General features: G+C 45.3%; 1 protein-coding gene across 1 annotated transcript in view; it reads left to right on the top strand.

Moving 5' to 3' along the window:
• The first annotated feature begins 334 nt into the window (after window positions 1-334).
• Window positions 335-27,100, top strand: part of CCN4 (cellular communication network factor 4) — a 50,127-nt gene continuing 23,361 nt past the window's right edge. The window contains exon 1 of the mRNA XM_045006681.1: window positions 335-478. Coding sequence (XP_044862616.1) covers window positions 431-478 — 48 coding nt within the window. The 5' untranslated portion in view covers window positions 335-430. The remainder of the gene's footprint in view (window positions 479-27,100) is intronic.

The following is a 27,100-nucleotide window of genomic DNA, read 5'->3' as shown; positions in this document are numbered from 1 at the left end:
TTCTTATGGCCATGCCACCTAGCGTGCAAGCCTGGGACAGCCATAAACGTAAGGATGGGTAAATGCTGAGTATTTAACTCCCCCTGTTAAAATTATAGCTTGATGCACCACTGCATTGTAACTTTCCCTTTAAGAAACCCCTGGCTAAAGGCAATATAGTGAAATGCGGAGGTGGGGACAAAAAAAAAAAAGAAGACGACGACGTGAAGGCAGGGAAAGTTTCTTCAGAGGAAAAATGCAGGGTTTGTCCTTTGCCCTGACGTCAGATCTGTCTTTAATAAAATCCCTGAAGAGCCAGGAGAAAAATGCAGATCTGCCTGACTCGCTAGGCTGCCAGTTGAGGATTGCTCTGCATTCCCAACGTGGGGTTTTTGTACAAAACGGCTCTAAATCTGGGTTCAATCAATGTATTTAATCCTGGCTTCCAGTGATGAGGTGGCTTCTGCCCTGGCTTCTAGCAGCAAGCAGCATTTTGCAGGTGAGTTGGCAAAGTGGAGGAGAGAAATGTTTTCTGCAAACTATTATTGGTAGGATTTTACTGTTTATAAATTGGTGTATGCTGGAAAATGCAAGAGCCGCCTGCTAAGGATTGGGTAGATCGGATCTGAGAGTGTCAAGGATAAAGGTGAGATGAGGCAGGAGGGGGAATATCTAGAGAAGAACAGAGCTGCCCCTCTGACCTGAATCCTTCATCACCCCAAAATTGGGACCAGTTTTTGAGGACAGAAAAGCAGGAGCAAATGCAAGTTGCTCAGTCCTTTTGCACAGAGCGAATAAATTCTTGTTTGACAGCTTAAATGTGCCAGTGGAACATCACACTGGGAACTGGATTAGAAGCTAGTGGGGGAACTCAGAGGCTAAGGGAATCAAGAGCAAAACGTGTGTGTCTTTAGGAAAGGTCCAGCAGCAACGCTGAAGGGGGTGGGGAGGAACAGCCTGCTGAGTGACTCAACGGATCAGAACACACCACACGTGGCAGCAGCTCCCAGGACACAAGAGAGGAGAAGAGATACTGATCAAGGGGGACAGGCCCAGACTGCAAGCCCTGCTGGAGGGGCCGGTCGAGGAAAAGAGAGCGACTAGCAGAGATCAAACGAGTTTGCAGAGCAGTGTAAAATGGTTAAAGGTGCAGGGTTCGGCCTGCGCATCGTGCAGAAGCCACCTGGCTGGCAACGAGAGAGATGGCCAATGATTGAGGGAGTGGGACGGCTGTGCTCTGCAGTTCTGTTTACAGGGGTGCAGGGAGTGGGCCTCGACCAAACGCTCTCTGCATTTCTGGCTCTGATCTCTCCAGATCTGGCTCTTTTGGGTAATGTTGATTGCTAATTTGGCTCCTGAACCACTGAGGTCTTAGTGTCACTCATCTAGTGTGTCCAGTGTGCCTGTGTGAGACCAGATACCAAGGTGATAAGCGTGGTATAAATCAATAGACAGACAGATATGAGGTCCACCCTAGGAAAAGAATTCTACTTGCCTGTTAATCTAAGGCAAGTAACTTGTTCTGATGGTAACATAGTATGAGCGGGTATTTCCCCTTCCCATCCTCATAGTAGGTGTGGGTGAGGACTAGAGGTTTTGTACCTGCTGTAATCCACTTTCTTGATGTTGAAAGGCTCTGTATTTCAAAACCCAACACCACATGAGTCTGGGGGGGCTGGCTGGTGGTGAATGTGTAAATGTTATTTGGTTACTGCTGGCACCATGTTTGGGTCTGATTAGCCCACAAAAGTAAAGCCAGTCCCTGGCCAGGAGACCTTCCAGTTCAAGGCCCTGATCCTTCAATGAGATTCAGGCAGCTGGACCCCTGTGCCTGTGGGGAGTCCCACTGAAATCTTTGGGGCTCTAGATGGGTCTGACTGTGTGGATCAGATTGCAGGATCAGGCCCTAAAAGGCAGACCCATCAAAGACAGGCTGTATGTGGAAATCCAGAGGTGGGGAAGACTGCCTTTTAATAACTACTACTTTCATAATGCATTTGCTTCTTGTGGGCCTCCTCTACAGAGAGGGTCTTGAATGAAAAAGGAAGGGGGTTTGGCAGACTGTGACAGGGGAGATATTCCCTGCATAAGGGCAGCGTGGTAAAATGCCGGGAGCATAGTGGGACACCAAGGCTGGTATGTCGGCATATGAGAGAGCACATGAGGATGTAGGGTTGCAATAAAGTTCTGGTTGGCATGGGCTTGGGATGACTGCACTACTGATAAAAGCAGCCTCAGGGGAGCCAGTAAGGCCATCCCAAACGAGTGCTAATGAAACCCTCACAGCACGCCACCTGGGATCTTAGTCGATTTTTAGCCGTGACTGTCAAGGCACACGAGTAAAGTAAGTCCTGGCCCCAAGACACCTGCAGTATAAGGGCCTGGGTCTACAGGGTGGACAGCTGCCTCCACATGCAGCACCCCATTGATTTCACCCGCATTGTGCCCAAGCACAGCAGACTGTCCACATGTCTCAGTTTCAGGATTGTGGCCTAAAGAAGAGAGAGCAGGGTGCTCTGGCAAATCCAAAGGTGAGCGTGATTTTCTGCTTTTAGTCTTCCTAATCAGACTAAATTTGCTGGCTGTGGGCAGTGCAGAGAAGTGTTTTTAAGAAGGACTGGCATGCCCTGTATGGCATACAAAGCACAGTGGATGTAATTCTGTATATGTATCACATTCTACTCCATCTTATAAATGTTTTAGTGAGTTTTTAAACATTTTATTGGAATTATCTTTTCCCCTTCCACTTCTAAGACCAAACTCTCCTAGTACTAAGAGTGCAACTGTACAGGGAGAGAGAAAAAAAATCTACTGACTTTAAAACTTCTAAACTTTTCCTAAAATATTGATCTAGACAAAGGGTAAAACTTTAAAAAGCACCTTAGCTACTTAGCTTCCCAACTCCCGTTAACTTTCAATGAAACTGATGCTTCTAAGTGTCTGTCACTTTTGAAAGTGGAACTTATAATGGCAGGACTTCGGAGTTTGATAACATGACTCCTTTCAGGGCTGGAAGCAAGTGCTGTGCCTCTCACTAGGAGACCAAGAATCTTCCCTTTCTTCCGATTCTAGCCCTGACGGGTCATGAGATTTGTATCTTCTTGTTCCTGCAGGACTGAATATTTCCTATCTTGGGCCTCAGAGCAGGGTGATTTTGGGGAGGGGAAATTCCACGCATAAGGAGAAATAAAGCAATCAAAATTTAGGGGGTGGGGGGATAGGAAGCTCTTTGAAGTTGCTCAGAGGTTTGGAATGTTAGAAGTGGTCTTCTTGGAGATGGTCAGCGGTCGGAGTGCAAGGGTGTGTGATCCATGCAGTTGATTGACCCATATAAGGAGGGGTGTGTGTGTGCTTGAGACTTTTTTTCTCAAATCACATTGGTAAACAGTCCCACAGCAAAGAGTAAATGGTGCTATTACCCTCCTAAATAAGCAGGCAGTTATGCAAGCAGCAGGAAAGATAGTAGTTTATTTGGGGGCATCATCACTTATATCTGGTGTGGACAGCAGAAAGAGAACCAACCAAACATTGACTTTATGGTTTTGTTTGTGGGGAGCAGGGGTGGACAGGTCTGTCGCATCTTACGTGTATTTAACATGCGCGAATTCAGCTTTATGTGGTTGGCAAAAACAAAAGAGAGAAAAATAATTTAAATCCTGTACCTGCCTGGGTTTTTTTGTTTGTTTGTTTCGCCGATGACTTTCAGTGCGCCACTGTAGGGGGTGGAGGAGGGGAGCAGCTGCGCCCTGCTGGGAGCGGGCTGCACGTTCCATCTGCCCCAGCTGGTGCCAGGTCTGCAGCCCGCGTCCTTCCCTCCCCACTGACTGACAACCATGGTACGCCCACATCTCGAATACTGTGTACAGATGTGGTCTCCTCACCTCAAAAAAGATATTCTAGCACTAGAAAAGGTTCAGAAAAGGGCAACTAAAATGATTAGGGGTTTGGAGAGGGTCACATACGAGGAAAGATTAAAGAGGCTAGGACTCTTCAGCTTGGAAAAGAGGAGACTAAGGGGGGATATGATAGAGGTATATAAAATCATGAGTGATGTTGAGAAAGTGGATAAGGAACAGTTATTTACTTATTCCCATAATACAAGAACTAGGGGTCACCAAATGAAATTAATAGGCAGCAGGTTTAAAACAAATAAAAGGAAGTTGTTCTTCACGCAGCGCACAGTCAACTTGTGGAACTCCTTGCCTGAGGAGGTTGTGAAGGCTAGGACTATAACAATGTTTAAAAGGGGACTGGATAAATTCATGGTGGCTAAGTCCATAAATGGCTATTAGCCAGGATGGGTAAGAATGGTGTCCCTAGCCTCTGTTCGTCAGAGGATGGAGATGGATGGCAGGAGAGAGATCACTTGATCATTGCCTGTTAGGTTCACTCCCTCTGGGGCACCTGGCATTGGCCACTGTCAGTAGACAGATACTGGGCTAGATGGACCTTTGGTCTGACCTGGTACGGCCGTTCTTATGTTCTTATGTTCTTTCAATTCACCTGCAGGCGGGAGCGGTGCGGAGCCCTCCCGGCAGGTGGTGCGGCGGGAGGGGCTGAGTGGCGAGCGCCCCGGCTGAAGGAAGCCCTGGACACCCCGCTTCTCTCCCCCGCTAGCCGGGGCATGCACTCCGCTGCCTGGGGCATGTCTGCAGCGCAGGGAGTCCTGCTAGCCAGAGTGCAGCCACTGCCTGCCCAGAGGCTCGCCAGCGTGGCCGGGAGAGGCAGCCGCGAGCTGCCAAGTGGCACCGAAAGTTTGCACCCTGTTTTTTTTGTTTGTTTTTTTGGTTCACAGCTCCAGCCACTCTGCACTCTGGTTTTTGTTGTTGTTGCTTTGCCACTCTGGCTGCCCCCTTTTTTTTTTGCTTGGGGTGGCAAAACAGCCAGACCCGGCCCTGCCTGTAGTGCAGGCGATTCCGCCTGCCATTACACTCAATGTAATTTTGACTATACGCGATTTTCGCTTTACACGCTGACTGCAGAACATAACCCCAGCGTAAGATGAGACAGACCTATATGTGCCAACTTCCCTTTAAATGCCTAGATCGTCACAATCATTGCCACGGATCTGAGCTGTACCTAGACCTGTGGGAAGGATGGTTTGAGAAGAGTATTGTGTAGCTTTTCCTTCTCCTTTTTCTAGGATTTATCGCCAGGGGTTTGGGTCCAAGCCGTTTTCATTTGTAAAATATTTGGAATGGGTGGCAGGAAAAACTGATCGTGATTTCTTGGACTCCGTCTCCAAAGGAAACCACATTTTGACCAATCTTGAACCAAAAAAACAGCCTGGATTTTATTTATTTTTTTCACTGGCAGCTTGTCTAGTGTTTAATCATTTCATGAGTTCCAGGGACCTGGCAAAACACAGATGTTAGGAGGAGATGAACTCAGGTTGGGTCACCAATAAATTTGTATTTGGAGCTTACAGCCTGATGGTTCCTGGGGCCTGGATAATTTTGTGCAGTGTATATTCAAAGTGAGGACAGCTTGACATGTCACATTCACCCCAGAGCATCTCCACTGCCACTGCTATTGTTCTGTTTGTACAGCACCTAGCACAATGGTCTGCTAGGCATTGCTGCAATGCAAATAATACAGCTTCAATAGTGACTGCTCCCCAGGTACATACGGCAGTTAGGCTTCACTTCCTGACAAGAAGTCTCATCCTCAGCTGGTATCAATTGACAAGGTGCCATTGGGAGCCACACTGAGTCACACCAGCCGAGAATCAGGCTTAATTTATTCAGCTGCCTTGAAAATGTGTGTGCTGTGGTGGAAACCTGGGAAATGGCATCCCGAAAGTGCACCTACTAACTGCACCATGTTTATTGCTTTTGACTTAGGCTATGTCTACACTACAGACTATGTTGACATCATTTTTGTCACTCAGGGGGTGAACACTCCCTCCCCCGAGCAATGGAAGTTACATCGACATAAGCGCCGGTGTGGACAGCTTCTCCCAGCGACATAGCTACCAACACTCGCAGGAGCTGGAGAAGTTAAGCCAACGGGAGCTGTCATTTTAGAGCAGCTACATTGGAGAGCTTACAGCAGCACAACTGTAAGCTCTCTAGTGCAGGCATAGCCTTAGAAACCCCTCTTGCACTCCCACGTGCACAAGCAAATAATTGCCTTTTCAAATGCAAAGTCCTGGAAGTGCCACTGCCTGGAGGTTAAGATGGTTCCTTGAAGTTCAGTTAGGACTCAGTCCTGTTCCTACTGAAAACCCCCACTGACTTCAGCGCAGTAGTAGGGCTCCTTTGTACTTTTCATAATGTCTTTCATCCATCTCTCAACTCGGGATAGTGCTGATTGCCTTCAACTTCATTCTGTAGCAGCTGGATCTCCGCAAGGAGTGTGACGATCACAGTTAGAGAGGGTGGGGTAGGCCTGGGAGCCAGGACTCCTTGGTTCTCTTCCCAGCTCTTCCTCTGATTACTTGTGCCTCTTTGGGGAACTCCTTCCAGGGGTCTTGAGATTCTCTGAGGAAACGCGCTAAGAGGGTTTGGTTTTAATAATCCTGCTTTCACTTACATAGCGTGGTCATGGAAAGATCCCGATGACAGTTTCCTAGCTATTGTTCCCATTTTACACATGGGTAAGTGGGGTGCAGAGAGATTAAGGACAAAACTGCTAAAAGTGGCTACTGGTTTTGGGAGTCTCCATTTTTGGAACCTAAAATGGGAGACCTGGGACAGAGTTTTCAGAAGGGTCCAGACCACGCAGTTGGGGTCTGATTTTTTTTTTTTTAATAAGCACTGGCTCCCCTTTAGGGACCAGAATGAATGGTCAGATTTTCAAAATAAATAAATAAAAAACAATAACCCTCAGCATTTTGAGTGCTGACCTTATTGAATCTGGCTCTATGTATCACAATGGGAAGTCCTGGGTACTGAGCACACTTGTCTGCCTGTCTCTTGCTTAGGCTTTGTCTACACTAGCACTTTTGTTGGTAAAACTTTTGTCGGACAGGGGTGTGAAAAACACACCCGTGCACCCCCGCCAGACTGACATAAGTTTCACGACAAAAGTGCCAGTGTGTGCAGTGCTATGTCAGTGGGAGAAATTCTCCCACCGACACAGCTATCCCAGCTCGTTATGCCGGCTGGAGAGCTCGCTCTCTCCTGCTGGTGGAGAGCAGCTACATTGGTGCAGCTGTGCCGATGTAAGGTCTGTAGTGTAGACATAGCTTTAGACAGGTGATGGGGAGCTGCACTTCTTTGCAAAAATCGGTATTGAGCACTTGAAAATCTGTTCCCTGTGGCCTGATATTTTTTTCCAGAAAAACTGAGCACTCACAACTTCAGTTAAAGACAAGGGATGTTCAGCACTTCTGAAAATTGGGCAACTCGTGCTGGGCACTCAAAATCAATGCTCTAAAAAAAGTGTCTGTAAGTGACTTGCCCTGGGTCACACAATGAGGCAGTGCTGGGGCTTGGAATAGAATGGAAGTCTCCTGAAACACACTCCCTGCTTCCTTAGAGCATGGCTGGCTCCCTGATCCCCACTCTCTGGGTGTTTAATTTAAAAGAAAAAACGGAGGTTCTGAGTCAGTAGTAGCCCAACATGGGTTGATTGATAAGGATACCCTTCTAGGGTGGGATTTATGCTGCAATACCCAGGGGTAATTGATCTCCTTGCTAGTTCTGGGTTGGAAGCCCTGATCCTTACCTACCCTCCTAGCCCCAAAGCTGTTGAAAAGCCTTCTCCCTATTGCTGCCTCCTCCTCCTATTGCTTCTATCCAGAAGCCCTAGAGGTCTCCTTCTTAGATGTGCTAGGTGCTGCTTATTCCTGATGTGAGGGCAGTGTTTCCAGGCGTCTCTGAACTTCTTGTGCCATATATTATTTTTAATAGACCTATATTGGGCTATTACTGGTTCTGAGCCTCAGTTCTGTCCCAGATGTGGGGGGAGGGAGAGAAGGTTTGTGGGCGTTAACTGTCCACATGAGTAGACAGGGGAGAGAAGTGCTCAAGCTGGAACAGCTGCAGGAGAAAAGTGACATTAAGGATACGTTTTGCAACAAAACCCGAATAATGAATTTCTAATACTCAGGTTGCTAACACATTCCAGCCCTATGCAGTCATCTATACATCAATACATCTATACATCAAAAACGACGAGGAGTCCTTGTGGCACCTTAGAGACTAACAAATTTATTTGGGCATAAGCTTTCGTGGGCTAGAATGATAATGGGAGACGGGTGGGCGAGGAAGCCTGTGGTTCATGTCCTGTGGGATGTCTTGTGGCAAGGCCAAAGAAAGACTTTAGGGGTTTGTGCAAAGAAACTCTACAGGGTCTTGAGTGCACCAGGGACCAAGTCAGCTCTGCACAGGAAGTCTCGCCTTCTGCACCAAGCTCCATGCAGGCACAGGGGTCCGTCTGCCTGATCTGGAATCTAAGAGCTTATCGTTTTGGAAAAGTCATAAGAGAAAATGACTTACACACATTCAGTGACGGGGATGTATGGCAGAGTAATCCAGTGCCATTTATATTCAAGTGGACAAAGTTTACAGCACCTGGAATGCTGTGAATGGCTTATATACATGTCAAACGTCTGCTCCTAAATGATCACAAATATTTTAGGTGGGGTTTGTCTTTATTTTCTTGTTTTATGAGCCATTCATCCCCAACTAAGAAACCAGACTGGACTTGAAGTATTGACTTTATTCCCTTACCCACCCAAATATATAATGATCTAACTGAATTTACCCAGGTATTCAGTTAGAGTTAGATGTACAAGACTATTGCCTACAGTATTTACTGAGTTTAATACATTACTTAAGTCTGGTCTACACTTGGGGAGGGGAAGGGGGGAGATTGAGCTAAGTTACACAACTTCAGCTACGTGAATAACGTCAACTCTGCCTGCGCCTCTTGCCCTGGTGGAGTGCTGGAGTCGACAGGAGAGCGCTCGGCGGTCCATTTATCGCGTCTAGACTAGACATGATAAATCGACCTCCGCTGGATCGATCGCTGCCCGTCGATCCAGCGTGTAATGTAGACAAGCCCTTAGTTGAGCAACAGCACTGTGCTTAGTTGTGTAGAATACCCCTCTGAAAATATGTCCCTCGCTATCAGGACTGTTACAATCGAAGTAGACGAAACAATTTTGACACAAATTGCCCTGAATGACTCAGAGAAGGATGATCTAGACTAAAATGTAGCAACTTTTTAATGAGCTGTGTGTGTGAGACAGCACTTTCCCCCCTCTCTAGGAGTTGCACCACCAAATCAAACTCTATTGTCTGCTTTGCTTAAAGTCTTGATTTCTTTATGTGCTGTACATTTTCCTAGATTACGAATGCTCCTGCTTATTTCACGTTTTCACACTGAAACGTCTTTTTGAGGAAAAGCCTATGTAGAGCTAGGGGGAGGGGACTGATGAACATTTCTTCAAAATCTGAAAACATTTGACCAGCTCTATGCCTAGATGACTCTAGGGAAAATACAATACCTTTCACATTGAACTAATAGAACAAAATTCCTATTTGCTTTACACTAAAATTATGTTGTAACAAGCTGGCTAGTGTTGTGTACCACTGTCTCAGATCAGAACTGCTCAACAGTATGGCATGTCCCTATACAGCTAACTGCTGGGAGAGAGTCTCCTTCACCTTACATGGAAGAGGAGTCTACATTTATAGCAGGAGAATCAGAATTCTAATACCAATGTCACTATAATGTTCGAAGAGGTCTTTGCATTCAGCATTATTACAACCATGATGTACTTGGTTGCCCCCAAATATATTAGAATATTAGCTGGTTATTTTGAGTGAGATGGTAAATGACTATCTGTACCACCAGAGGGTTTTTAAATCTTCCAGAATCCTGCTGGATGTAAATCACAACTAATTAATTGTTATCTTGAATTTGGATTGTACTTGGCAAAAGCAGATCTGCTACAGTCACTGAGGAGTTTTCTGTACTCACTAGGGTGTATTTCTGGTTTGATAAGCAGGCAGAGAAATCCGAATTCATATAGGAAAAACTAAATGCTGTTCAAGAAAGCGGGTATATGTGCTTGGCTGGCTGTGGGGAAGAAGGAGGTGCAGGTTTGACAGAGTAACAGCTGTGGAATTTTAGTGGCTGCAAGGAAGAAATATAGCACAAAACATGTAGCCAGTGCTACAATATCTAGAGTCCTCAAATGTATTACACTATAAACCTTTTGGGTTCCACTGTAATGAGTTAAGTGGTGGAATATCAACTAGGAAAATATCCCTATTCCATTAATCAGAGCTTGGCCACTAACAAGTAAGATATAGGCCTTGCCAGCAAAACTCCTGGAAATTGACTAGCTTGTTAACTGAGGATTTGGATAGTCACCCAAGGCCAGATCATACCAGAAGTGCTGGAACTAGGGGTCCTGGGGGTGTGGCAGCACCCCCTGGCTTGAAGTGGTTTCCATTATAGACAGGATTTATAGTTTGGTTCAATGGCTCTCAACACCCCCCCTATACAAATTGTCCCAACGCCACTGAATCATACCCTCAGTCCCTGGGCATGGCATGGATGGACCCTGTGCATGTGGAAAGCCAAGCCAAGTTCAGCCATCTTTGTAGCAGTGTCTTCTTCCTCTTCACTCTTGGAACCTGCAGAACCCTTAAGGAAAAGTCCGATGTCATTGAATATAGAATGCTATCCCTGCTGTTCAAAGCTATAGGATGATTTAAGGAGATCATTGTCTATTAGCTTTCATAGGCTGTAGGTGCTGGCACAAGAGGTGCTGGGGGTGCTGCTGCACCTCCTGGCTTGAAGTGGATTTCATTATATCCTGGGTTTACAGTTTGGTTCAATGGCTTTCAGCACCCCCACTATACAAATTGTTCCAGCGCCCCTGTCATTGGCTTTAGAGTAATACCCTGTATGATTAATCCCTATTAAATTCTATAGGGTTTTTCTATAAGGGAAAGCTCTCTGTGGATCTGGAGGCATGAGAAACTGGTGTGCAGGAGATGATGGTGTGCATGTCTCTCTGTGCCTCACCCAACTGAAACATAACCCCAGAGTCTGTATTTTAATTCTTTCAGCAGTGCCCCATCTGCACGTGGGGATCCCCTGCGAAGGGAAGTTCCCAGGTACGCAAGCAGGCTGTTGACTTCTTGCCCATCTCTAAGTTCAAGGACTTCCCTGTACCTAGACTAACTTCTGCTTTTGTAATGTGTATGTGATACACAGCTGCTTTCAGATTCAGCTATGAAAGCTTCTGCTTCTCACAGAGGAGATGCTTAATGAGCAGATAGATATTTAAAAGGTCTCCTATGTAAACCTAAAATAGAGCCAATAGCTTTTCGGCAAAGTCGCTATTCATGACTTATTTTTGATTGTGCGTGTTTTGAGGTAGATCAAAATCCTTTCCATGATGCCATCCTGACGTGCAAAGCTCCGCGTTCTTGATTAAGGGAGTGAAGCGGCAGCATCTAATTAGATGAATGAATGGAACATGCAGGCTGCACAGCCAAAATCTCGCTTGTTTTTTCTCTAAAACCTTGTCTAAACTAGAAAGTGGTACCACTTTATCTGTACAGGTATAGTTAAAGCAATGCAACCCCTCACCCGCACTGTGGACTCAGTTATATCAGTAGAAAGGTGTTTATGTTGGTATATCTTATTCCCACATGGGAAGGGCAATAAGATATATAGGCATAACAACATCCTCATTATACTGTTGGTATAAATACTGCAACAGCCGATCACACCTCTAACCAACATAGTTATACTCGTACAATTGTTGAGGGTAGCTCAGGCTTTAGTCTAGGGGTAGTCAATAGGCAGACCACAGGCCAAAACTGGACTGCCAGATACTTTTGAACAGACCCCAGAATCTTTTTATTTACTTATTATTATTATTATCATTATTGTTATTCTTTTTTTATTGTTTTACTCTGGAGTCTGGACCTTGCCTATACCTTGACCAAGAAATTTGGACCTTGACAAAAAAATAATTGACTACTCCTGCCTTAGTCTATAAACTATAAGCTGGGAAGAAACATGTTAGTCTCTAAGGCAGGGATCGGCAACATTTGGCACGTGGCCTGCCAGGGTAAGGCCCCCTGGTGGGCCAGGCCAGTTTGTTTACCTGCCGCATCCGCAGGTTCGGCCTATCGCAGCTCCCACCGGCAGCGGTTCGCCGCTGCAGGCCAATGGGGGTTGCAGGAAGCTGCGGCCAGCACATCCCTCATCCCACGCCACTTACCCTGGCGGGCCACATGCCAAGCGTTGCCAATCCCTGCTCTAAGGTGTCACGAGGACTCCTCGTTGTTCTTGTTGATACAGACTAACAGGGCTACCACTCTGAAACCAAGTACTCCTGTTTTTTTTGCGGATACAGACTAACACGGCTGCTACTCTGAAACATTCAGCATTCTGTCATTCCTACCTCAATACTGCCCCCTTGTGTTTAGGTGTTGTGAAATTAAGAAACAGACTGTCCTGGTACAACCAAAGGTGTCGATGCATAGACTCTCTGTTTATAATTGTGACGGCAACATGAAATGCTGTGGGCTACTGACAGCCAGCAATAGCCAATTTTACAATAAAATTCCATGTTAAAAAAGAAAAATCTCAGTGCTCGTGTGATTGAGAAGTTTTCTTTACTGGGCTAGAACAAAAACACAAGTAGCTAGCGCTGCTTGTCTGTCCCTTGGGAAAGTTTGCGGGTACATTAACCATTTAAATACAGAGATATTTCCATTCACTTGGAACGTGGTTATATAGGGCAGTGGAGAAATTATAGCAATTATGAATGTAGTGCTTTTTAGATGTCCCAGTTTAACAGTCTGAAGACCTCTGTTGATAGGACAACTGATCCATGTGATCCACCAGTCTGCTTCAGTTCTGACCTGGAGGGATCACTTACTCTAGAGACCAGGTCCTCAGCTGCTATAAATTCACACAGCTTGTTTGAACTCAGTGGAACTCACCTAAGGACCTGGCCCTTGGTTTTTATGCCATGGTTGTCACCATGGCATCAGAGTATCTCTTGTGCTGGGAGGAGAATTCATCTCCAGGTCCATTTAACCCTGGGCCCCTACTGACATTACTGACCTGTGCAGATTGTGGTGGACGCATGTCTAACAGGAAATGGACTAAGCACCCCCCTCTCCTCCCATTTCACACAGCCATCGAGATGTAAACTTGTTTGTTGTTGCCAGTTTGTGCTGGATTTGAACCAGCGTTGTGGTGCTGAATGGCTCTAGTCCCTTCACCATTCAGACCCTCTTATACTGTTTGTTTACAAGGTGCAAAAAATAAAGCAATTTCCTCATTGTGCTGCACCTAAAATTTGTGAGGATCAACTGAGTGGATCTATTTTCTGCAACTAGTAGAACTCAACAACTTAGTTTGTTAAATATGTGTGGGAGGAAGGCTGGTATTGTGGGTAAGGCATGAGAGCAAGAAATCTAGGTTCTGCCACAGGCATCTGATTTCACCTCTCTGTGCCTCCATTTCCCCACCCATAAAATAGGGTATTTAATACTTCTTCCCTCAAAGTTAAGAGTGACGCGCCTGGAAAATGTGTATGAAGTGATTTGCATTCCTCCAGTGAGAAGACACTAATAAAATGTGAAGCATTTTGATGTACATTAGTCACCCTTTCAGATAATTCATGCACAGACCTCTCTGGAAGGCAGTTCTCCTCCTTGTCTAGTTGGAACTTCATTTTGGTGTTATCACCTTTTATTTCAGGCTGTCTGATATCTGACATCCAGTTAAATGCCACATTTCAGTTCTATTTCCACTGACTTCACTGGTAGTGGGAGGGGGTCTCCAGAGCTGCTTGTCACTTTCCAACTTTGCTCCTTTTTCATGAATTTATTCCAGGTGGTATTCTAGTTTCCATTGTATTTAATCGAAAAGCAACTGTTTTGTCCCAAAAGCCACATACAAGCCAAAGGCTAATCTACTGTTATATTTTTCCCAGAGTGTCAACTTTCGTTTGTTTGGATGGTTTATGTATATATATTAAAAATAAATACTTGGTTTCTCTGTTGCATACAGAAATAAGATCCAAGTTCAAAACAGCTCTGGAATAGCATTTGTCCTGAGCCTTTGAATTTGAAAGTGAAGGATGATTTGCCAGCCTAATCTGGCCTCTTCTTAGTCCCCTCCTTCCCAGTGTCTGAGTTTGTTCCTTTGCTGTTTCTGTGCCAGCTATTCAGGAACAGTCTCTTCTGTCTCCCACATTGACTCTTCACCTACCTTTAAAAAAAAAATTATTACACAACTCCGTGCTCTCTGCAACCACCAAACTGATGATTGTTGCCCCTTAATGGTGCTTACTATAAAGCCTTGTCTCTCCAGTTCTAAGGTGCAGGGGGAACGGTATCGCTTTAACACTTGCACTGGGCATTTCGAGAGAGCTGTATGAATGGCCTAGACTCTGTCCCAGTAGCGATAGGGGAGCCCAGACTTTTGAACACCACAAGTGCTTACTGGGAAAGTGTGTCTGCTCTTTGCTAGCAGGGTAATAAGCTCTACTTGCACAGGAGCTTGACAAACATTATTTAAGCTTCGTGGCAAACATAGAACATAGGTTTTATTAGGGACCAAATCCTGCTTGTTTTACTCAGTGAATTAGATTCGGTGAGGTTACCTGCCAGGGTTGCCAACCCTCCAGAATTCTCCTGGTGTCTCCAGGAATTACAGATTGTCATGTGATGAAACCTCCAGGAACATGTTCAACCAAAATTGGCAGCCCTAATACTTGCCTGTGTAAGGCAAACAGAATATGGCCCAAAATCTGTCTTAAAGATGCATAAGCTGAGCAAGGAGAGGTTGCTTTGTCCAAGGACACACTGCAGAGTGGGAATAGGGTCCACAAGACCTGACTCCCAGTATCTCCTCATTCAGACCCCAAGATCTGTTGTTTTCTGTTCTTATGCACAGTGGCTGTGCACTCTGCTAACGTGGGGTCTGATCCTACTCCCCTTGAAGTTAAACTCAGAACTCCCCTTGATTTGTAACTACTTTGAAATCATGAACTGTGAACACAAGAGAGAGGCATAGTAATATATTTGAACATGTTAAGATTCTTCTCATTTTAATGGTGATCCCTTTGTAAAAACATTTCTTCTCCTGGAGAGGCTGGGTGGGAAATAGACTCAGAGTGCCATGCAATTCAGTGAGAGAATCCATATTCGATACTGCCTTCATGATAACCCAACGACAGTCAAGTGCATCTCTTGCCTTTCACTAACGTTTTCCAGGGATGTGTAGGTTTTAAAGAAACAGTCAATAATCACTCTCCTTGCAAGTATACAAGGATCATTACCTATTATTGGGCCAACAAGTAATTTCCAGTAGAAAAGCAGAGAAGGACTTTTGTACCCTAGAAGCTGGTGAATTACAAATAAGGATAAACTGAACGTAGACCATCTTTTTGGGAAGTTAATGAAAGCTCATTGCAGGGAGTAAATATCATAACAAAACATTAGGTCAGGTTGGGCAGGGAGGAACAGAGATCACAGTCCTGAGCTTATAAGGGGACTCGGCAAAGGGGGTATGTGGCTGGGTGGGTAGGTATTTTTTATTGTTTGACTTGCATATTGCAAGAGTCATGGGGGGAAGTGGCTCTAAATGAGTGGAAGGTCGTGTTTTGGCAGGTCACGTCAGTAATGGCATGCCATGCTTTGGGGGAAAGGTCCAGAGGTGGCTGTGGAAGAAATGGACAAATGGGCCGTTGAAGCTGGCATCGTTAGGAGAGCTGGGGAGCAGTCATGCACTAAGAGTATATCTGCCCTGCAGCTGGGACCAAGTCTCCGAGTCTGGGCAGACAGGCTCTTGCTGGTGGGGCTTGAGCTGGTGCACTAAAAAGAGCAGTGTGAACGTTGTGGCTCGGGCAGGGACTCGGGCTAGCCGCCGGAGCGCAGACTCAGGGAGCTGGGTGGGCTTGAGAGCCCAAGCTGCTGCCAGACCCACAACATCTACACTGCTATTTTTAGGGCACTAGCTCAAGCCCCATGAATCTGTCTACCCGTGCTGGGAGCCTCACTACCAGCTGTTGTGTAGACCTACCCTAAGAGTCCTAGCAGAGTGGATCATCGATAGTTTACTCTTTGGTATGGACAGGGCAAAATATCATCTCACTTGGTTTTAACCTATTTGTTCATTATGTGTCTGTTCTGGGCAATGGTGCTGAGCCTTGCAAGCTCTGGTCCTGGTATCATATTGGCATGTCTGATACTAATCCAAATCTTCCATATTGTTCCAAACCAGCATTCATTCTGTAAGGATCTGAGAGATCTTTTCTCTTCTCCTTCCTGGGAAACGTTCAAATGGCACCCGCAGAATTTGGCGGGGAGCCATCAGAAACATACTGGTCTACTGCCTCTGCTAGTTCTGAACCAGTCGCCAGGCCAGTAAATTCCCATAGTGGGTTTACCTGACTGTTACAAAGATTTCTTTCTCAGTTAAGATCTAGAAAACACTTTCTTTGTTAAGATCTAGAAAACAGAATCCAGTGCTGGTGAGTACAGTCCAAAAGCCACAACTCTGAACCTCGGCCTCCACCCCCTCAGGGCAGCTCCAGCACAGCCAGTATTGCTGCTGAGTTTCCTGTTGAATATCTCTGTTTTAAATCTCCATTGTTAATTTTTTTAAAGGGGGAAAGAAAAGGACAATTTAAAAAATGTGGTTTTGACTCCAGAATCCATCTTCCTGTTGATACAGCTGTATGAGTGCCACTTAATATCTTAGCAAACTTACAACAGATCAGAAAGGGAGTTCAGCTCTTAATTCCTCTTTTTTTGCTACTTCGCTATTTTGGGACTCTCTCATTATAGTGATTTCTTCTTTCTCTGTCCCTCCTCTCCCCTCATCCCTCTTTCTCTTCTTGCACATCCCCACACCTGTTACCCAAACTGAGCTGCAGCATGATGTAAAACCTGATCAAAATGTACAGGATTTTCTCTTGCTGTCAATGAAAATGCTTCCGTCCTTTGATGAAATAGCTGCAACTCTCATTCTTTGGTGGCCTGTTCCCAGAGGAAAAATGTAATTAAATTAAATCACATTTGTTCTTTAAACAATTCACTCATGTGAGGGGGGCAGCAAGAGGCCTATGAGCTGTTGAAGTTGACCTGAAGCCATGTGAGGGTTGAGGCCTTATTTTGAGGACTTGCGTGGTGCATAGGTCTTATGCTGATTTTAGCAGTTTCATACGAAAGGGAGCTCTAGGGGGCTAGATATTTCATAGACCTTCATCATACCAAAATTAACTTAATTATGGCTGTAGAGCCCAGGGACCTGACTACAGCTGTTGGGTATGAGTCATGTGGAAAGAAAACTTGACCCTCCTGGGCTCAGGTGGACTCCTCCTCCAGCCTGTGGGGTTGGTACAGCAGCGGCTGCATGTCCTACTACTGCCAGCCACCACCGCCTTGCTGTGTTGTGGCGTGAGTGTGCCAAGGAGCCTCTCGCTTGGCAGCACACACAGTTCAGCAGGGGGCAGCGGCTGGCAGAAGCAGGGCATATGGCCACTGCCATGCCAGCCCCATGGGCAGGAGGTGGTGCCAGCGCTGACTCTAGTTCAGGGGGGAAAGGGCTGGGGTTGGGTTTGGTGGACTCGGGTCTGGTTCTGGCCTAAAAATTAGGCGCAAGCAGACCTGTGCATGGCTGTGCCTGGTTCCATGGACGATCCCGCTGCCGTTGCCATATCCACACACATTTTGTGAGCAGACCTGCCATGGTCAGCTTGAGCATCTTACTAGAGCCAACCAGTCACACTCTGCTATTGCTGTGGAGCTGTAAGTGGCTGCAGTGGCCAGGCGGGAATTTCATGTTTCCTACCCTGGACGAATGTTGCAACTACACGAAATGTTGGAATTCTGGATGGGAGATGGGAGACCTGTCTTCTGCCTAGAGCTGAAAGTTTCCAAAGTGCTCACCTTGGGTCTGTCTGCTTCTGTTCAAGTCAATTGAGCACCTTTGCAAATCACATCCTGCACAGGTTACCTTGCAGAAAACTGAATGCTGGGTCTAATAGTGGTGTTCGTGGATAAACAGAGATGGGGGCGGGGGTGTTACTTGTTTGGCATGTGGCCAACATAGCTTCACCTACAAAGCTTTTTTAAAAATAGCTCAGGGATTCTCACTTTTTTACAGTGTGAGCATCAGATCTGCTCATGAAAGGTACCATTATAATAGCTAGATATTACCAGTATTAATAGGGGTGTTGGAGTCACCTTCTCTCTCACCCTGGTGGTTGCATAGTGTTCCATCTGTCTATCGGAGACATTAATGACCCCCATCACCATAATATCTAAGCACCTCACAGTCTTCAAAGAATTTGTCCTCCCAACTCCTTGGTGAGGTAGGGCAGTGTTATTGTCCCCATTGTACAGATGAGGCACTGAGGCACAGAGAGACTGACCTGCTCAGGGTCACACAGGAAGTCTGTGGTGGGGCCAGGACACAAACCTGGGTTTCCTGAATCCCCAGCTAGCTCCCATCCTTCCCCTCTGCCTGAGATCACAAAGGAACGTTAAAATATTATCTATGTGATGAATTCTTAGCTTCTTTACTGCCACTAATGGTCCACTGGCGAAAGTGTTGGTATCCTTTGTCTTCGAATACACGGATGATTTTTTTGCTTCTGCTCCCTAGGTAGGTATTTGTTCTTGTGGAATATTGTGGTGCTTTCTTTCTAATTAGAGGGTCACTTCTGACATAAATAATATTTAAGATGACCAAAAATCCTGTGCCTGTGTCACTAATAGCAGCCGGTAGGAGAGGGTTCACCCCTCACAACTGTACAGATTAGAAGCTGTGTACTGAGCCCCAGTTGTGTGGGTGGCTCTTTAAATCTCTTCCATTTGAGACTGTGGATTCCCTTTTCCAGCCTCTGCAAAGACAGGAGTGGGGGTTGCTGCTCTGGTAAAGTCATGGGCAGGCTGCATCAGAGCAGACAGGAAGAGAAATATCTTCCTCACGCTTTCTGCTAAGGGGCAGCAGTGGCTCCCATTGGCTTGCCTCTGTGAAGCGGTAAATGAAGGGAACCTGCTGAGAACTCCACTGGGAGGGAAAGGGAGACAGTTGCTGATGGTGGGACTAGACTAGACCCACACATGGGAAGGCTCTTCCCCAACATGGCTCTTCATCGACAGCACCAGGCTGCCTGTACCTCTGTTCCTCTCCCTCCTTCTAGTGGAATCGTAGCTAACATCTGAACAGACCCCTCTAGTGCGATACTTGGCTAAGAGAGCAAATGTGATCCTAGGATGTATAAACAGGGGGCTATCAGGTAGGAGCAGAGCTGGCATTACCTCTGTATACAACTTTAGTGAGTAAAGCTGAGGGAATAACTGACTTTTTTCAGTTCAGTGCCTGACCCCTCCACCCCAGCCCCCCAAAAATCAGTTAGTTTTTAACCAAAAGTGAATTATTATTTTTTTTAGGTTTTCTCACCAAAATGACCCCCCCCAAACATTTATTCAAGTCAAATGTCACTTCAAATGATGGAACAAATTGCACTGCAGAACATTGTGTGACCCAAAGGCTTTGCCCTTCCAAATGCTCCCCTCTTAACCAAGTGCCTTTTCCCAACTAAGATGTGGGAGAGTTTCTTCTTTAACTGAGAGACAGCTAATAATGACATTCAGAAGTTTCATAGAGAAAATGGAGCTTGATGTTCTTTCCCTGCTATCAGAGCTGTGTCTGTGTTTCATTTTTTGCAAAATGATGGTCCCACAGCACCTAGAAAAAGGAGCAGGAGTATTTTCCTTCATGCTCTAACTACCCAGACAAGTCAGAGGCTTTAATGAGGGATTGGTCATGGAGCAGCCATGCTAGCTAGCTAGTTTTAAAATGGGGTCTGATCAGTTTAAGGACAGGATTATACAGCATGGCTGCCTGTATTAGCAGGAGGCTCGACTTATTGACCCAGCAGATCCCTTCCAGTCCTATGTTCTTATGTCAGGAGGCTCCTATGGTTAAGGCATTGGATTGGTATTTGAGAGATCTGGATAAAGAGGCCTAGTTCTACCATGGACTTCCTGTCACTGTGGGCAAGTCATTTAATGTCTCTGTGCCTTAGTTCCCCACCTGTACAACAGGGATAACACTTCCCTCTACCTCTCTTTGTCTGTCTTGTCTATTAGACTGTAAACTCTTTGGGCCAGGGCCTGTCTCTTACTACGTGTCCATACAATGCCTAGCACAATGGGGCGCTGAGTTTGGTTGGCCTCTAAGCATCCCTCACAATTACCCCTTTATGGTTACAAAACTGTTCTGTAAACAGTGTAGGGGTTGCCTGCTACAGAGGAGGCTTTAGATAGCACAGTTCTCAGGAAAAAAAATCACTGTCTATATGGCTTTAACCCACATGACTTCCACCATAGTATGTATGGACACACTTCGTGCAGACCTCACAGCAGGAGACACATAAATCTCAGCACAGTTAGCTAACAGCCTCTCTTAGTAAGGCCATTTTAGAATTAAAACCTAGGACCAGATAAGCTCCGTGGAGGGAAATAGAATCACGAGGGAGGTGGTTTCCAGTTAGTCATGACAACCACATTAAAATCAGTGGGTTAGTTTCACACTCAACTATGTTTGGATCTCATTTTAATTTCTAACTTGTTCCAGCAATGATTCAGTGTTTCCATAGTTGCCTTGCCAGTGTGGGTCGGAGGAATATTTAGGTTGATTTGATTTCCGATGTACCTGGTGAAAGTGAGGGCAGAATCTGGTACAATCAGGTTTTGAATAATAACTGTGACACCAGATGTCAAAGTGCATTAATTCCACAACTGCACAGTGGAAGGAATAAGCAGTAGAGCAAAAAGATAGAGGCAGAGGATGCCTTACCTTGCCCAGTGCTTGCATCAGCATTTTCAGCGGCACCTCAAATCAGAAAATCTCTCCCAGATTCCATTGACTTGTCCTCTTTTATGTTTTCATGAGTCAAAAGGCAAAGAACTCAGCAGACTGTATGCTTCACATTCTGCATCTTGCGGCTCCCCTGTAATATCAAAGACCGGAGTCACATGGGGCCTCATATTTCCTTTTTAACTCTTTATTTTGGCATGTACTAAAACAGGGTGACAAAAAATTAAATCCAGCAGCAGAGGCTTTAAGAGGCAGGGATTCGACATCGGTATCCTTGTAGTACAACGGAAAGCTTGTTATGAGATCTAGCCACACAGCAGATTGGGAAGGTACATTTCCAGGAAATCAGACAATGCATGTTTTCAAGGAAGTAGTTAAAGCAGCATCCACTTCATGCCATACCTTCTCTATACTGTTTTACGGATCACTGAATCTTCAGCGGGTTCTTCTAATGTAGCAGATGCACAGGGATTTACAGAAATTGGGACATGGGATAGAAATACTCAGCAAGGCTCTGAAAGCTGTAGGGAAAATTTTTACCTGTGGAGCTAAGTCAGAAAAATGTGCAATCAGAAGGAATTTAGGACATGGAGCCTTATGGAACCTGAGTAGAAAGTACAGTAGATGTAGGCTGCAGCCTTTCTGCCCCAGTAGGTAAATGAACCTCCCTTTTAGTCCAGAATAACCATTCTGCCCATAGCAACACAGTCATTTTGTTCTCTTAGGACTTGATGCAAACCCTAAAGGTCTTTTGAAAGAATCTTTTTTTCTCTCCTGTTACCAAGCATACGTATTTGTGAAGGGATTTTTAATGACATAGAATTATATGCATCTTTTTCCTTCTTGAAACGTCTAATTTGGTCATCTCATCCATCCCCTAATTACATATTTTACTATCTTAGACTAGTCTAGTTCTAGGTATTTCAGCTTCTATTGTTTCCCTTGGGAGGCTATTCCACAGCCTAATATTCTCAATGCCTGGAAGTATTTCGTGCTTTTCAGCTTATGTTCTTCCTTTGCTTAATGGAATCCCATCACTCCTAGTTATACACCCTTTTAACACCCTACATACTTCCTTTCCCTCCTTGAGCTTTCTCCTTCCAAGTTTTGGTAGACAGGACTGCATAGTCATTGCTGAGCCAAGGGATGCATACTGTATACATGCGAGTCTCATCTTACGCAGGGGTTCCGTTCCGCGGTCAGCGTGTAAAGCGAAAACCGCATATAGTCAAAATTACATTGAGTTGAATGGCGGGCGGAATCTTCCGCACTACAGGTACAGTATTAAAATTGTTATTTTTCTCTTTTTGTTTTTGTTTTTGCCGACCGCGTAAAGCTGTGTTAAATGCGCATACGATGCGACAGAACTGTACATAACTTTCAATCTTCCTCATCGATTTATCCCCCGCAGCCAATCAATCGCTTTGACTGGTTTACACTGAACTCCTTCCCGCTTGTCAGCGGACCTGATTTGAACTCACAGTAAGGCCCCTATACCCCATTGACATGCAGTTTGAGGCCCCTTTACATTGCCAGAGCAGTGTAAATGAGAATCAGACCTTATATCTTTGCAATAGCATGCAGGCTGACCACATGTAATGCATTATCAATGCTGGCCACAGGAACGCAGGCTTGCTTCTCCACTGCTCTCCACCTTGTATCGTCACTTCTACCTGGGGGAGGTGAACAATTTTGGATTTGGTAGCATGTTACAGTGTCCTTGCACCGGTGTACATGGCTACAGAAAGTACAAGGCAATGGAGAATCGAGCCCATAGTCTCTGGACATTTGCCTGGCTAACCCTTTTCTGGGCTCTAGACACAATCTGCAATCACTCATCTCCTCCTCTGTTTCATTGGATCCCTTATCCTGCTTTCTAGCTAGTAGCCTAAGATGCCATCTGGATGCTGGTTTAACATTTGGCTTCCATGTTTCTGTGATGAAAACTGCTTTCATCTCAGGAATATGACCAGACTACACCAAGGTCAGATGTTCGAGCTGGTGCATGTGGATGCCTGTGGTTTGTCTTGTTTTAGACACGTTAATGCTGTTTTACAGATCTCTCTGCACTCACAGTTAATAGAAGTCAGCTGCTTTGAGAGACTGCTGCCACAACTCTGCCTGGTGCAGGATGGAATGAGCCATGGAACTTCAAGTTGGGTCTTGCAGGCTCAGATTCTGGGTTAGTTTCAGAGCCTCTTGATGTATAATTTTATCTTGGTTCCAGATATTTTGCTGACCTGCATGTCCCTTTCATCGTCCTCCTCACTTCCTCCAGCTATAAAATACTATCTGAGCTTGACTGATGCTTGAGTTACAGGTACCAAAACATGCCACATTTAATGGAACTGAATGTCACAGTTCAGGGCACTTGCACCTGTGGTCTCCCTCTGTGGTCCACCAAAGGCTCCCACTCTAGGCTCCTGGCTCCCCAGCTGTAGCTTCTCTTGGGTGCAGTCACCCATCTCTCTCCCTTCTGATCAACATATTTCCAGGCTGCATAGCCCCCTGACTGAACTGTGATATCCCAGCAAAAGACTGGCTGTTTTGTCTTCTCTTCAGAGATGGTGCACAGTGTAATGGCCGTAGTTAAGCAACACAGTTATTTCTAAGCAAGAACATTTTATTCTGAAGGAAAAGGCAATACAGAAAAATAATATTAAAGCAACACAAGAACCTACACGCATGCTAATAAACTTAGCAGAGATCATCTCAACCCCAACATGGGCTCTGGGTGGTGACGAGTCTTTCAGACCCCACCCAGGGTTTTTTCCTGTGGTCAAAGTTCACCACAGCTTCAGCTCAGAACGAGCACACTCATGACTCTGAGTCACTCGTTTATCCAGTTTGGGTCTTTGAAGACGCCATGAATAGGTAAGCAGCCAGACGATGGTTTTCTGCTCAAGGTGAAACTTCAAAGAGATTTCATTCACTTGCATTCCCTTCACTCCAAGTATTGCCTGGGTAGGAAATCCACTTCACGTGTATTGGCCCCAAAAGACCTTTGAACTTCCTAAAACTTCCCAGAAATTGCATTAATCGCATCTCCTAGAGAAGCTACATTCAATTCTGTGATGCTGGCAGAGCAGGTGTCAGATCATGCCAAGCCCCCCGGGCTTCACTGAACACTGACAAATGCACGGCTGAAAACCAGTCTACCTTATGTGTATTGGTATTGTTAACACAGATATTAGAGTTATAAGAATGTGTTTAGATTTTCATAGATTTTATTAAATGCTTGTAGGATGCCAAATGTATTAAATCGTTCTTATAGCATGTGTACCCCATGTTATAAGGTAATATTTAAATGTTTGCTCTGTAACTATAAAAGTGTTTGCTCTAAAAATGTAACCCCCCCCCCCACCCACCCACCCACACACACTCAGGAGAGAAGCATTACCAAGTATGAAATACTAGATGACCGCAGGAGGTGTCATCTCCAGGCCAACAAAAGAAGGCCTATAGAGGCCAGACAAACCAATGTGGAACATCAGTGAACAAAATCTGTTGTTGATTGCTACCCCCACACCCACGAAGGGGAGACACGCAGAAACACTCGTTTAATCACAGCTTGAAGGCTGGGGGAAGGGAATAAAAATCCATGTCAAGAAGAAATTGTTATCCTTGTGCTGCATGGACATCAGGGAGAGGGCAAGACTTCTAAGCATAAGCTAGGGATCCCCAGCTGTTTAGTTTGGGTTAGCCCTAAAGGACATACAGAGCTTGCACATTACAGCAGCTTCTGTTACTTTTTGAAACCTAAGAATGTAACTCGTGTGTGTGTGTTTCTCTGCTTTAACCTTGTGAGTCTCATTTCTTTCTCCTAGTTAATAAATCTTTAGTTAGTTTATTATAGGATTGGCCACAAACAGTGTCTTTGGTGAGAGATCTAGGGTACACTTGACCTGGGATAAGTGACTGGTCCTTAGAGGTTGGCAGTAACCTGAATATTGACATGATTTTTGGTGCAAGGGACTATCTATCACAAAAGCAGGCTTGCTTAGGTCTCAAGATAGACCAGAGTCCTGAAGGAGGCAGTCTGTGACTCCATGATAAGGCTGTTATGGTGCTTGAGGAGTGAACACGTGATACTGAGTTGGTGACATCTAATTATAGAACACAACCAGTTTGGGGTTTCTGCCCTGCTTCTTAACAGTCTGCTCTGAGGTTGGCACTCCAGACAGCTTGACAAACTCCACAATAACACACAAACAATACAATGGACTCCTAAAATACTTAATCCACACAGGCTTAATGTAATTCCATAAGGTTTGTCCAGGAGATTGTCATACCTCTCCCACTGAGCAAGTTGCCCTCTGGAGCTCCCATCCCAAAGATGCTGCCGCTTTTCAGTCAGAAGTTGCAGACTTCTTTTGGTTTCTACTCTGTGCATCTTTTACCAAAGGGCCTTGAGATGTCTTTGGCATGGGGATAAGGAGGGCAGCCTATTAAATTGCAATTGTGCTTTATGGAAGAACACACACATGCCCCCCCCTTCCAAAGGGGATCTACAATGAGTAATAGCGTAACACTGAAATAGTTTTGTTTCCCTTTATTAGCCCAGCAGGCTTCTTGTGTTCTTTCCCATTACTGTCCAACTTATACAAGTTGCTGGTTTTTAAGGCATGTTTTCCACCTTCTGCCTTTCTGCTCTTTGCTTAAAGCAGAGGATTTCAGGGCCTTTGTGGAAAGTATACGTTTGGCCAGTGCTGTATCTCCCATTCTGCATAGAAATGATATCCCGAATAAAGCATTCCGCAGGTTTGCAACTAGCAGTGAGTACAATGTGGGGAGAGACTGAATGTAAGCTTTTGAGGATAGTAAAGTGATTTAAGCATCTCTCCAGTCCCTAAAAAATACAAGTTCAAATCCTAGTAGGAGCCAGCTCATTCCATGTTTTCAAGCTTTTAAAAAAAAAAAAATCTGAGGCCAGACCTGCACAATTTCTTGTGTTTGACCACACACATTGGAGCAGATTTAACCAGACAGCAGGGTTCCATCCGCGGGTGGCAGAAGTTACTGTGTTCTGAGTACTGCCTCAGCCAGGATTTGAGCGAGGCTAATGGTGACCCAAAGACAGCAGCTATTCTCAGGGAGCCAAATGGGAGCCTCTTCCCAGTTGAAGTCAGGCAGAATCTGTGCACAGCCTGGGCCGGGCAGACATTCCTCTTTGTGTCACTCTCTTAAACAGCAAGCGATTTATTATTTGTATTATCATAGTGCCCGAGAGCCCCGTCATGGACCACGACCCCATTGTGCTACACACAGAGAAAACAAAGACTTTGCTTTTACAATGAGTTGGGTTTTTTTCTTTGAACATCAGTTCTCTCGAGAGACCTAATGCAGAAGCTGCACTTTGTCTTATCTATTGTACAATTTAACAGAAAGGATTGTTTTACTGTTCTCTGCAAGGCTCACCTTGCAGATGATGTCATTCAAGGCCAAATGGCTAATGATATTTTGTTGGTTGCTTTGGGCTAGACATCACAGTGATGGATGATTTCCATATGCCTCTTTAACCAATCTCATCATGGCTGTGTTTTTGCAGTCTGTAACTTGACAGTCTGTTCAAAGACAGGGGATGGAAGGACTGTCTGAGGCTGTGCCCATCAGTGCCTGAATGATTAAGCCACTTGCAAAATGAGAGCGAGCTCCCTGCTCTGTGAATAGCCATCTGCAAGGAAGAGATATAGACAATAGCGAAGCAACATGGGGGCAAGTCAGGAAACCAACGCTGAAATAAACTGACCAGTGGTGGAAACGTGGAGAGAGAGGAAAATTCCTACTAGATGGTGCCTTGATGATTTACTACCTGACGGGGTGATCGGAGGAATAATTCCTCTGGCTTGTTGAAACTGGAGAGGGACAGTGATTGCAAGGCAAAAGGAGAAGTAACTGCAGCACATAGATACCGTGCAAATGATCCCCAGGCCCCAATGAACTAGCAGTGTGGTCTAGTTCTGGAGCTGGAATTAGGAGGGAAACCCAGCTTCTGCCACTGACTCATTCATCACCCTTGTGTTCTTGGCAGGTTTAAGGAGGGCATTTGTAACCTATTCATAATACTTGAATTGCCAAATGGCACCAAAGTTTGTGCCGCTCTCCACGTTTAGTATGTGATTCACCCATCCCTACTGGAGACTTTTCTTTGCTGCTTCTCAGACTTTCTCAGTTGACTTGTATCTGTCAAAGTCATCCTGTTACTGAATAAATAAACTGTGCAGAGCAAATATCTTATCAGCTCTGTCGATTTTGCCAGACGAGCTCATAAACCGAACAAATCCAGAGA

This window comes from Mauremys mutica, chromosome 2, assembly GCF_020497125.1.
Source record: "Mauremys mutica isolate MM-2020 ecotype Southern chromosome 2, ASM2049712v1, whole genome shotgun sequence".
In the NCBI taxonomy this organism is placed as follows: Eukaryota; Metazoa; Chordata; order Testudines; family Geoemydidae; genus Mauremys; species Mauremys mutica.
The sequence above is the reverse complement of the archived record's forward strand: the minus strand, read 5'-3'. Positions and strand labels throughout refer to the sequence as shown.